The 13,367-nt window shown below is 42.2% G+C and overlaps 1 protein-coding gene across 2 annotated transcripts in view; it reads left to right on the top strand.

Annotated features, from left to right (window-relative positions):
• Positions 1 to 917: 917 nt before the first annotated feature.
• The window catches only part of NAT8L (N-acetyltransferase 8 like), a 47,456-nt gene continuing 35,006 nt past the window's right edge, over positions 918 to 13,367 (top strand). Inside the window, exons 1-2 of one of the 2 annotated variants that reach the window (XM_045017575.1) lie at positions 918 to 1,917; positions 4,358 to 4,522. In XM_045017575.1, the coding sequence (XP_044873510.1) occupies positions 1,584 to 1,917; positions 4,358 to 4,522 (499 nt within the window). In that variant the 5' untranslated portion in view covers positions 918 to 1,583. The remainder of the gene's footprint in view (positions 1,918 to 4,357; positions 4,523 to 13,367) is intronic. The other variant, XM_045017576.1, reaches the window with a different exon arrangement.

The following is a 13,367-nucleotide window of genomic DNA, read 5'->3' as shown; positions in this document are numbered from 1 at the left end:
CCGCCAGCGGAGCAAAACGCGCTGCCCCGGCAGCCCGAGAGCGCATCATCGTGGGAGTGGGGCTCCGGAGCCTGCTGGCGGAGTGCGCCCCCTCGGCTGGCTACCGCGGGGGCCGGGGCACGTTACTCACCTTGATTGGCGCCAGGCTGAAAACAATGCAGGGCCCGAGGACAAGGCACGGGAGTCCAGCTGGAGAAAAAGTTCAGCACGACTTGGGGGGGGGGGCGGGGGGTGTTGAGATGATGACAACTGAAAATGTTTCTTTTTTTTGGGAGGGAGGGGAATCGCGCGAGCAAAGCAATCCCCGAATGTTTGCCGCACCAAAATCACTTTGAATATTGTTCACGTGGGTTCGAGATCGCTGTTTACTTATGTGGAGCTGAGCGCTGTATTTTTAGAAATAGGGGCTGGGGGGTGGAGAGTGCTGCTTGTATATGCACGAAGGGAGGAAAGAAACAGTTAATCCCCGGAAACTATCCGCAGTGGTGAGTGACTCGCTCTCCCACTTCAGAAAAGCGAACTCCCCCCAGCTGAATGTGCTCTCCAGCAGGAATAAAGCCAGGTGTTAGTTACATTTTTAAGAAGTAAGCAAATGCATTTAGAAACCAGAATGTTCCCTAACGACAATTCAAAGTGGTCATTAGTTTGTCATCCTTATCGCTTTTGATATAAGGCGTTGTTAAGACAATATATATATACCACACATCGTGTATTATAAACGATACATACTTTGAGACATAAAATTCGAAATCACTACAATTAGGTGCCAAATCAACCTTACGTTTTCCACTTACTTGAGACCATTAATGAGATTCCATGCTACGGAATAATGAATGTATAGGTCTAGACCAGTGGATTTTTAGACAGATGTTCTAGATAACTGGCTACATATGCGCATGCATACACAATAATCTATATAAATACACCAATGTAAATGTATGCAGCATGTATATATATAGCTAGATTTTAGATAGTCACTATTTCTAGAACAATCCGTGCGTGTTTTTCCTACATAGATTTTACTGAAACAAACAGGAATTGGTAGTCTTTTAAGGTGCAGGTAGTTTTCAAGAAGAATTCTAGATTATCTAAATACCAGACATTTTATGCTGCGAACTCTGCAACGTGTCAACCTGAACCTCAGTCAGAGCCCTTGCTAAACAAAGTCAGGCATATTCTCTCCCTCTCCAAGGAGACAGGCCCACCTCTGACAGATCTGCGTCGTACCTGTATACCTCAGCAGGGCTTGGATAGTTAAAAGAGGAAATGAAATGCATGCTGTAGTAATGAGCAATAAAACGCAAGGCAAAGGAGGTGTTTCTCCTCCCCACCCCTGGAGATCACATGGTGACCCTTGTCAGCCAATACAAAGGACGCTAGGACCCTGAGGGACCCCCTGATTCCGAATTGCACCGGCTCTGCTGCATTATAAATACTTCTCCAAAATGCACTGGCCCTCCTTTCTCGCTTTCCACCCAGCTCCGTTTGTTTCGCACTCATAAAAGCTGCTCCTCAGTTATTGCTTGGCGTGTTTTGTTTCTTATTTAAAGCCAGGCTCCTTTTTTGTTTCTCGGCCAGTTTGCATGCATTGTTCGTCTCCCAAAATGGTTTGTGAGACTAAGATTGTGGCGGAAGATCATGAATCAATTTCAGGACCCAAAAAAGATGCGATCATTGTGTCTTCCTCCCAGATGTGGCCCTCCTCATCCGGCTCACCTTCCTCCTCTTCAGCTTCCCTGAGTGGTGTGGAAGGGGATTTCAAGAAAGACAACGTTTATATACGAGAATTTCATCCTTCCGAGCAAGAGGTGGTGCGCCGTATATTTTATGAAGGAATCATGGAAAGGATTCCTAACACCGCATTTAGAGGGTTAAAACACCAGCCCCTCATTCAGTTGATCTATGGGATATTCGCTAGTAAGTATATTCACTTTTTTTTTAGGGGCACCCTTGTTCAGCAATTTTAATAAAAAGGAAGAGTGGTAATAAGCTCTGTGTTGAAGGATGGAGAACCCATCCCCGCATCGATCCTATTAATATTTGGTGCAGAATTGCTGTCTCAGTGCTGCTGGTGCTGGAGCGAAAGAAAAGCCGCAGCCTCAGCATCTTATCCTGCCATGGTGCAAAAGTCAGGCCAGTTAAAAAGTCGCAATATTGCAAACAGCGGATCTGTACCTCGGGCGATTGCGAGGAGCAGGAATGAAGCACTGGATCGTGAGCCACGCTTTGGAGATCACTGCAGAGCGGAGTGTGTGCAACGCCACTAAATGCACCCAGCCTGCAGGCAGCAGCCAGCCTGCGAGCAACGTGTGGGTAGGGTTCCCTGCTTGCATATGGGGTGCGCGTGGCTACTGGCTAGGAGTGGGGAGCGTTCTCTGGGGAGATAAGTTGGGGCGGATGTTTTCTGCAGGTTTGAGAGGCTGCGTGTTCAAGGGGCTTCTCTCTGGAGGGCGAGGGCGTGCGGCTGGCTATCTAGGAGAGGTATTAGTGGACTGGGTCTGGGGGCAGGGACTTGCGCCTTCTGCTTTCTGCCTGTGGATGTTTGCGCGCAATGGGAGGGGAGGGACCCTGCAGCTTGTTGGGGCAGGGGGTGCAGCCGGGGTGTGCATTGTGTGCGTCTCTCTGCACTTGGGGGAAGGGGTGTGTGTATGGGGCGGTGCGGGGGCGGGGGCGCCTCTCTGCAAGCTTGTGGGGGTTTGCTGCCCGGGGCGGTGCGCATGGCGCTTTCTCGGCGCAGGCTGGCAGGAGTGGGACTGTGCGGGAGGAGGCGGTGGGGCCCTGGCCGCAGCGGCCAGACCCGCATTTCCAGTTATTCCGGGCCGGGATGCTGCTCTCTGTTGGGGCGGGGGGAGGTGAAGCGATGGATGGAAGCGGCGCCGCCGCTCTCCGCCCGCACCTTTCCCCGCTCTCCCGAGGCACCGGGGCGGGGCAGCGGCTGCAGCCGGGTTCCAGCGTTACCTAGAGACCGCCGGGCTCGGGCTCGAAACGCGTTCGAGCGGCTGCAGCTGCTGGGGAACGTTTGACCTGGGCGGTCTCGCGCCACCTCCTGGCTGCATTGACTGCTGCGGGGGTCTCCCTCCTGCATGCAGCCGCGCGGGGCCCCGGCCTCAGCAGGGTCTAGGGGCGAGACGTGGTTTGTAACCACCGCGTATTGCAAAGTGTTAATTCAAAGCCGCGTGCCTTGTTAGTGTATTGAAGATTGCATCCTCTGGTTTGATGCAAGTTACAAAGCTCCGTAAAACGTAGACTCCCTGCCTTGGCCAGCTGACGGCCGAGAGGAAACTAGATTGTTCCGATATTCACTTGGCGCTTGATGCGGTTTAAGCTGAAAACAATTACCTCTGCAAGCGAATGTCAGTATGCAAAAGCCCCCTCAAAGAAAACGCCACGTGGACCCTTTTTTTACTCACGCCCTTTCCGTTTGCATGCGGTAAGACAGCTGGGTCCTTCACCTTTTGGGCCAGGAAAAGAGAGGGGAGTGATAAAGAAAGTAACTTTTTTTAATTATTGGTAAGATACTAAATGCAGCTGAGAACAATGAAATCTATGCCCGCCTCTCTATGTGCCTGTGTGATCTAAAAACATCCTTGCTTAAGATTCAGGGCGTTCAGAGTGATAAGTGATGATGGGGCAAGCAGCCATCTCAGTGCTGTCTGCAATTTTATTTTCAGTGTCCTGCATTACGTTGCTTACTGAAGCAGGCTAGTGTAAGGTTTTGGAACGGCTGGCCCTTAGGGACCTTCTGGAAATCCAGTGTATCTCCCAGTCACCAAAATAATTAATTCATAAGCATGCAGCTACTGGGTGGTGTGTGCAAAATATCTTCCTTAGTCACAATTGTGTGTTGTCCCCTTTAGTGCTGTGGCAATGGAAAGCCACATGTGGGCATCTTGTTTTAGTGCTTTGATTTCTCTGCAGGAACTGGTGATGCAGTCAAATCTTGTCTGAGCAGCAATCGCAGACATATCTTAATAGAGAGACCATGTATCTTTGATATTTATGTGACACAATGATATTTGCAGGATTTTTTAAACTGGCAAGTTGGATGGGAGTTTTTACAGAAACACACGGCAAAATCCTTCATCAAATGTGATATAATTATTATAGTTGAATTTTTTTTTACAGTAACTTGTGAAGTGGGAGTCTTAAATAAAACTTTTTACAGGCTGTTCTTAAATGAAAAATGTGCTATTAATCTAAAATAGGTTATTATGAAAATGTAAATTGATTAGCTTTTGTTTATATTGTACAAATGTATGTTATGTCTGATTTAAAAAAAATGGGTTTGTATTCCGAAATCAACACTAAATTCTCTTTTCTGACAGGTATCGTTTATTTCTCTTCCTTATCTCCATAGTAATATGCTTTGTTGTGACCAAGTCCTTGCTGCTGACCTGCTGTTTGCCCATCTTTCTGATGGGTATGAGGTACTACTTCAGTAGAAAAGTTATCCTCAGCTATCTCGAGTGCGCGCTGCATACGGACATGTCTGATATTGAGAATTATTACATGAAACCACCAGGTGAGTATTAATTCCATGGAGGGAACATTCACCAAATCCTGCTCATGGAAAAATGGCCATTTAATAGCTTTTCTCACGTCAACAGCACTGAGAAATCTTACAAATGGCCAGAATGCAACCTGCTGGCTGCACAAAATATGAGGAACCACCCTAATCTTTAATACAATATACAGCCCAAGGAGACTACAGGTTCCAGAATGCAGTGCTCTCTCAATTTCAGCATTCTAGCATAGTAGCTGGGATCATGGGGAAGCACTGCATGCTGGACCTATATAGTTTCCTTGGGATGCAGTTTTGTATTAAAGGTGGTTGCGCCAGTCTGTTCTATTTAATGTGAATTATATCCATTGGACTCTAAGTTGCCCATGCATCCTACAGCTGACAGCATCCAGCACGGGGTGGGAGAGGGAGATGGAAGGAATTTTAGCAAAACTGCTTAGAAGAAGCCACATGCATACCATCACTTCAGACTTGGGAGCCACACGTTTAGTTAGTCTGTATAGTTACATGTATCATTCAAGAAGAATTCCCCATAAACAAGAGTTTTGGAAGAGGTATGAAGCAGGTAGGTAAAGAGATGCTGTCTGTCTGCACATATGACGTATGCATTTATATATTCATAATATGTGTGTGTACTGTGTGTTATATAATTCTTTTTGTTATGTAAATATTTTGTTAGGGTCTCAATGCTCATTAATAGAAGGTGGATTGGCACAGGAATCTGTCAAAGAAACAGAGGAAAGGGAAAACCTTGTATTTAAATTATATATTTTTTGTTTTCATTTTTGATAGGCACCAATATATAGGGATATTTGAGTGCCCCTTGATCTCTTATATGGGTGATTAATTTTTGAGGCTACAAATATTTCATTAATGACTGGTTAGGAGTGCAAAGCTAATGGCCAGTAACTTTCTGAAGCCAGGTTGTTATTGCTACTGTAGACTTTTTTAAATGTTTTCATTTCCTCCCTGCAACATAGCTATTCTGCAAATGCAAGATCTTCCTACTGGCCATTTCTAGAGGATTAACATATTATAGTACAACAACCAAGTACACGTTTTCTCTTCATTTCCAACATTCAGTATTATTTTAAAAAATTTTCATTCTGTAATAAAAATATTAATATGCCTTTGAACAATTTCTTTCAGATCTTGTTTCTCATCTAAATACATTAAGTGGCTCTCACTAATATTATGTCTGATTCTACAGTGTCTAATTGAAATTGGGAAAATCTGCGTTTTATAGCAATTGACTGATTTGGGGTGGATGTATATAGTATGCATGTAATTAAAATGTCAAACTTCATTAAAGGAGGTGCAACCTTAAAAATAAGGGTTCAAACTGAAAAATGTTTAACCTCTGCAGTGGTTATTAATGAAAGAAAGTAGTGTGGGATCTTGTGCAGCTTTTGTGAAAAGTGATCTGGAATTTTTGACAAAGGGTATAATTTGAATTTGAAAAGTGTTTTTAGACATGCATCTTTCATTAACGCTTCTGAGTTGTATGGCTAACGCTGAAGTTATGAATCTCAATGAATATATTTACAGCATTAGCATGTATAGAAAATGAAGATAGAAAATACACTCAGATGAAGAGTGAGAAAGGTCGGTAGTATTTGCTTTACCTTAGTACAGAGAACAAGTAATCAGGGCAATCACATTCACAATATAAATGAGACACAACTGATTTTTACAGCATGATACTCTGCCTTTATTTACTGACATCATTGGTCATTCAATTTTGGAATAAACTCATGGACTTCTTGGTTTAATCTGTCAGAATTTAAACATGGGTAGGCAGGGTTCAAATGTGCCTTAAATGGCAGGCTTACGCCAGATTGATGGTATCAGTACTGCTTATTAAAGGGTTGCTCATGTCAGAAGTGTTGAACAAGTTGGCACAATTCATAGCCTCTGCTGAGGAGAGCTTCAGGGCTAGAACAGGATTGAAACTGCAGGTCAGGACTGAGGGAGGGTTAGTGGTGAAGCTATTAGGTGCAAGCTTTATTATATTATATGGGGAAGCTTCCAATGCACCTACCTAGTCAATGTGGAACCCTATCTAATGCTAGCTGGCCTCTGTTTCATGAGTGTCAAATTAATTTGTCTGTCTTTAGAAAATTTCTGAGTCTAATGTTGTTGTTTGTGGGCTCTATGATGTAAATAAGTCTTTAAATCAGTAGTTGCAACAGTGAGAAGTTAATATGAGATTGAACCCTGCCTTTAGTAGTTCTTAACATAAATAAGATGTGCACAGCTGGGTTTTTGTGTACAGTACTTTTGTGGTACGACAGTTTGTTGCTTAATCAATTTCACAGTGTCTCCTTAAGTTTTAACTGCAACATTCTTTCACAGTTTTGTTGTTTTGTATATTTTTGCAGTGGCTCAGAATTCTTCAAAGGTTGGGATCTTGACTGGAAAACCAATGGAAAATTAAATAGTTGCCACTAAAAAGGATGATCACTTTTAATCCAAGTAAATCTAGCCTTTCTATCATTTGAATTCTGATTAAATGTGTTAAACTCTGACATTAGCCTGGCTGCTTAGGATTTTTCTGTATTCTGAGTTGGTGCAACTTAATATATGGTGTCTTATAAACTGATTCAAACTGGTGCAAAAGAATGTGAACGCACTCCTATTTCAGTTTAGTTTAAATTGACCAGGAATAGGTTTAATCTAAAGTGAAGTAAACTACTCTTAGATTGAAATGACAGGAGTTTATACTGGTTTATCTAAACCATTTTAACTGAATTTATTTAACTAAACTGGTGCAGGCTTTCAGAGTTACCAGCTAAGTCAGTGGGCTAGATTGTGATCTTGTCTTACATGCCCAGGAGGAGAGTAAGGGGATATAAGACCCCGCTCTCCTGAATCCAGGTCTGGTGCTGAGCGCAAGCCCCGCATTCCCTGTCCCCTCCACCCTTTTCCCCCGCAAGGAAATGGGCAGAGCATGTACCACTGTCCTAAATGCACCAGTGGGCAGAGTTAGGCTGGCACAAGGGGGGAATGTAAGATGCACCCTGTATGCAAGAAAAAGGAGCAAGGGAGAAGTGGTGACTCAAGTACAATTTCTTCCAGGGCTCTTCCTTGAGTGGCACAGCTACACAGGGCAGAGCCCCAGAGAGGTAGGCCCCGTCCTACTTCAGTGAATCTGATAGAAGTTTTGCCAGTATTGTGACTTTATTCTAGTCCTAGCTGAGATCAGAAATTTGTTCAGAGAGTTTATTTGTCAGTTTACTAAGTAGTGGGTCAGTTACACAGAGGAGTATTGGTAACTTATTTTATCTCGGAATTTTCTTTTTGGTGGCCTCTTGTCTAGCTAGAGATCAGAGAATTCTGTGCATTATGCTGTCGTTCTTGGGCCTGCTTCCTCTCATTTTACAATCGGTTTATGCCACTGGAACACCATTTACCTCCTTACCAGTTTAGAGAGTTCAGAATCTGACCTCTTGATTTTAAATGAAGGGCCCCAGCCTGAAAACATTTGCAATCGCAGGTAACCCTATTGCATACAGTAGAGTTATGCTGGATATGTCTACACGGCAAAGAAAAACCCACAATTGTCCTGTGCCAGCTGACTTGGGTTGTGGGGCTGTTTTAATGCTGTATAGACTTTTTTGGGTGTGGGCTGGAGCCTGGGTGTTAAGACCCTCCCACCCCACCGGGTCCTAGAGGACCCAAGAGGTTTTTTTATGTTGAGAAGTGAGATCCTTAAAACTATTTTGAAACCCTCACACAATTGCTTTATTAAAGAGGATGAAGGTAGTAACACCTGTAGTTAAAATTGCTTGATATTTTCCATTATAAGGCTCTGTTGTGCTCAATTGAAACTGTTTGGGCTGATGTCTGCCTCAGGTTGATAGGATTTATTTATTTTATTTTTCTTTGAAAAAAAACCTAACAAAAACAGGTCAGCTGTTTCCAAGAGCGAGATTAGAGAAAAATATGTTTTGCCCATGTTAACAAATTGGATGTAAGGTTCCCCCTCCACCCCCCCCCACACCGAGATTGTTGTATAACTTCATTGGTATGTTAGATACAGAAACTCTCATGGCTACCACAATTCAAGTGTTATATCCTTTGAAGTACCATTTTTTTAATTGCCCATCTGAGCTTGAAAAAAATAAAGTCCCCAAAGTAAAGGTTGAAATGCTACAAAATTTGGTGTCATCTGTTCGTTTTGCCTAACTAGGGTGTTGTGTTTCTTCAAGAGCATGATTGCATATGTGCAAATGGGACAGAAGTGCATTATCAAGCTGCATCCCTCAGCTTTGTTGGTCTGTTCCATTTTTGCTAGATGGTACGTTTTGCAGTATGCAATAACAAATTATTTTTGCTACTAGAAAACCTGGATTAAAATATAGCCGATAATTGCACCCCCTGCTTATTTTCTTTTCTTCTTTGTAACTCTGTGTGTGTGTGTGTGTGTGTGTGTGTGTGTGTGTGTGTGTAAATATGAAAGAATATATTAAATAGGTACTTATCTAAATTAATAATGGGATCGGTGGGTTGTGATTTTTTGACTCCAATAACAAGCCATGTGTTATAAGGTTTTTAATAGCCCCCATATATAAAAGTGCCATTAATTAAACTGTAATGCTGGAAGTTTCAACTGGAGTAAAGTAGACATCAGCAGTTACTCAGGGGTAATTATTTTTTCAAGACTTTCAAACAAAAGCAACTCAAGGACATTTTAAAAGTAAAATTACAGTAGCATCATTCATTTCTATTTGCTCTACATCTTAGAGTAGCTTTTAAAAACACTTTGATTTCTCATAATTTTTTCTGACTCCATTCTACTAGCCTGCTTCTCTTGTGTGTATTAATGTATGTCCTAAGGGGCCGTGTGGAAATACAATACCCAGTTTGAAAATGAAGCATTGGCATCAATGGCTGCAACCAGTGGCTGGGCTGGCTGATTAATGGCTTTTTTTTTTTCCAGTTGCATGTTTGTCCTCTTCTCCCTCCTCTCATCCCCTTGCCTAGGAATAATTGTCAAAATGGGTGCCTAAAAGTTGGGTTCCTAGCCTAAGATTTTCAAAGATGGTCTTAAAATTAGGCACCGTGCTTGGGTACCTAAATAAGTGGCAAAATTTTCAGAAATGCCAACACCTATTGAGACACAACTTTGGATTTAGGAAGTGACTTTTAGTGCCTGTTTTTGAAAATCTGCACCCTTAAGAGCCAGACAGGCAAAATCAATGAGTGTTAGGCATCTCCATGCTTTTGAAAGTGCCAGTGGGTGCCTATCTGCATCTTTAGGTGCCTTAATACCTTTGAAAATCTGGCCCTACATCCTTATTTGGTACTTAAATAAAAGTTCTGATTTTCAAAAGTGCCAAACACTATTTGTTCCCATTGACTTCAGTGAAAGGTAGTGCGTGGGTACTCAGTTCCATTTACGTATAAGATGCCTATGTAGATTTAGGAACCTAAGTTTAGACACTTTATTTTTTGAAAATCTTGGCTGTACTGTACTGTCCATGGCTGTCTCTAACACAGGATTTCTTTTTGTATTGCAGTATTACTGAAGATTTTTCTTTTTAAATCACAATGAAGCTACATCAGCAGATGTAGTCCCAGACCACTGCAGCGCAAAGCAACATAGCCAAACATTTTGTCAGTACCTGGTTCTGTAGCCAGGAGAGCAGTGTAAAGCCTTTTGTTGTGCCTCTTTTTTTTTTTTCTTTTTAATTTAAAAAGACCTAAGGAATAAAGTGGAAAGTTCACCACTGGTTCATAGCATAGTTTTAGGTTATTCTTGTAAGAAGCAAGGAATTACCCAGGAATCTTGTTCTGACAAGTGCTTAGTGAGATCATTCTTTAATCTTCTGATCTAAAACCAGCAAAAAGTCTTTTTCCCCCCTCACATCTGTTATTCCTGTTCATTGCCAATCATGATACAACTTTTGATAATGGCAAAATAAAATTACTAAAAAGCCTCAGTTGTGCTTTATTATAATAATTTAGCACTTATAGAACAGTTTATAATGCTCTAATATGTTACAGATATGAGTGGTATGTGTTGTAGATGGTAATAAGCATGTGATTCTTAGGCTTAGGGCATATCTATGCTACAGGCACAGCAGTGGTACAGCTGCCACTGGGCCTCTGTAGTGTAGACTCTTCCTAGGGGGTTTTGTGTCAGGATAGGTAATCTGCATTGGCCAGTGACGTAGCTGCGTCTACACTGGGGGTAAGGTCGGTTTAACTATGGTGCTCTGAGGTGTGGATTTTTTACACCTCAAAGTGACATAGCTAGATTGATCTAAATTTAAAGTGTAGACCAGGGCTATAGGGGTATGTCTAAACAGCGAAAGCTGAGTGCAGGCTAGCCTACTGAGCTCCCTTGCATCCAGCTAGTTTGGATAACAGTAGCACAACATGGGTTTCAAAGCGTGCTGTCCAGGATGTCTGCCAGGCATGTACTGCCTGCGCTGCACTGCTGCTGGTACCTGTAGTAGCTGGACTTGAGTTAGCTCAGGCAGGCTAGCCCATGCATAGGCTTTGCTGTGTAGACATACTCTATATTGTTAGACGAATATAAGACAAGTTTATAAGCAGCCTGTTGACCTATTGGACACTCAATCAGTTGATTAACCATTTATTAAAACATCTGCTAGTCATTTAATCTTTTTATAAGCAGTTTTTAAACGTATCCTCCATATAAAATTTGACCCAAGTCTCTCTTAAGAATGGAAAGTGTAGAATTACCTGGTAGGAAATGACAATTCTGACTTCTTACAGGTGTGAGAGCCCCTACAACTTAACAGCAAGTTAGGGTTTGATATTCTTTTAAACCTAATTCTGCAAGTAGAAAAATATTAATTCTTAAAAATGGATCACAGAAAAGATTCGTTTGGCTTTGGGTATTTTAAAAAATCAACTGAACAGGACTTTACTATTTGAAAATATGGATTAAAACACTATAAGAGTTCCTGAAATATGAAGCAAACAACCAGCAGGTAGTTGCTTTGCTTTGCTTTCCGTGACTATGTGGCTTGTGTGAGGTACCTAACTGTTATGAGTGGAAACAGAGTTTTCTCTCTCTCTGAGAGAGACACAGAGAGAACCAGAATCACAAGTGGCAAGTATGGAAGCTTCTCTGGCTCTGTCCCATCAGTGTACTTTAACCTGACTTGGAAGCCACCCCAGGGGTGTGAGTCCTTAGCTTTCTGCATATGCAGTCGTAGGTCTCATTGCTAGTTGTAATGGTGGTGGTTTTGTGATGGAACAGCTGTCCACCAGAAAGTGACCCCCACCAAATCTCTCATACAATAGAGATCTGAACAGCTGTTAATGTAATTCAATAGTAGTGTTGACTTATTGGTGACTAAGTCTCTGGGTTATCTTCTACCTGTCCTTCTTTTTCTTCCCTCCCCATCCCCCAGTGCTTTCAGTGTATGATCAGCAAGTTATGTCCTACTAGTCAGCTAAAACAGACGGCGTCTCTAATTTCCATAATTCCGTTAGGCTATCTTGTCTATTTGGACTTGTTTTGAAGTTTTTGTAACCAGGGAGGTTTCCCACATTTTGTTAGGGTGACTGTTCCACAGCCCAGGAAATTTCTCCCTGCTTCTCCCCCTCCCCCCAGGTCTTCCTTTCCTTGGAGTTTGCAATGTTCAGATACTTGTGGATGCTTATCATAGCCCCTCTTCATTTATGTGGAAAATGAGAACATCCAGAGTTTATAATAAATATTAAAAAAAACCAAAACCAACCACCACCAAGAGATCTAGAAGGGACATAAATCCTTATGGTTCAGAGCATAAAGCAGCCTCTTAACACATGGAGGGTAGGAGGACACTTTCCTTGGAGCCAGTTTAACCGCAAACACCTAGGGTTTCTTGCCCCTTCTTCTAAAGTGCCTAGTGCTAGTAATTGTCCGATAGAGAACACTGAACTAGACGGACCGCTGGTCCAATACAGCGTGGCAGTCCTATGGATAAGTACAATCAGAACTATAGGGAGTGGTTCTGTAGGACACGTAAAATAACCACTGAAATCAAGTGTGCAAAAGAGACATGTCTCATGGGATGGTGGTTGGTTTTAGGAGGTTTCCAGGTACTTACCAAATCTTGCTTAGCTTTTGAAATGTAAAAAAATCAGTCAATTGCAATATAGCTGTAGGCTATTGCTTATTTTGTTCTTTTCATTGATTCCCCCCAGAGAACAAGATAGCAGCATCAGAAACACTGCATAGCACTACTAGTGGAGCACTGGAGAAGACCTTGGCTATATAGTCTTCCAAAATAAAATAAAGTAAATAATAAAATAGTCCTGAGCAGCTTTTGATACCATCGAGACACAAACCAAACGTAGAGCAGCTGCCATTTCCAGGCACTAATCCATCTAAGCACTAACCAGGCTTAAACAGGCTTAGCTAAAGAGTAAGCCATTGTGGCACGATCTGAGTTCATAGAGCTAGTGGTACAGCATTTTATAAAACTGTTATAAGGCTGAAAACCAGGGAATGTTAGTGATGTAAAAAAAGGGCGATTAACGGTGATCAGCTGGAATTAAAAAGTCCTAACTGTTTAAAAGATGTATTCTTTAAAGTGTCATTTCAAACTTCTGCTGCTTCTGAAGTCAACTAGATTCACTTAATGGATCTGGAAAAAATAATCTGGTTTTGTTTTAGAACCTGCAGGTGTTCCAAGGGTCACATCAAGCTGTGTCTTTCAGTATCTCAAAGGCTGTGGTTTTCATTCAGGAGAAAGGCTCTGAAAATGTTTATTCAAAAAGTTCACTTTTGGGCTGAGCTTGAAGTAGGAGAAAGTTCAGATTAAAGGCCTAATTCAGCAAAGTGCTTAAATACAAGCCTCATTTCAATCACATGCTTAAA

This window comes from Mauremys mutica, chromosome 5 (genome assembly GCF_020497125.1).
Source record: "Mauremys mutica isolate MM-2020 ecotype Southern chromosome 5, ASM2049712v1, whole genome shotgun sequence".
NCBI lineage: Eukaryota > Metazoa > Chordata > Testudines > Geoemydidae > Mauremys > Mauremys mutica.
This window is presented reverse-complemented; position numbering and strand designations above follow the sequence as displayed.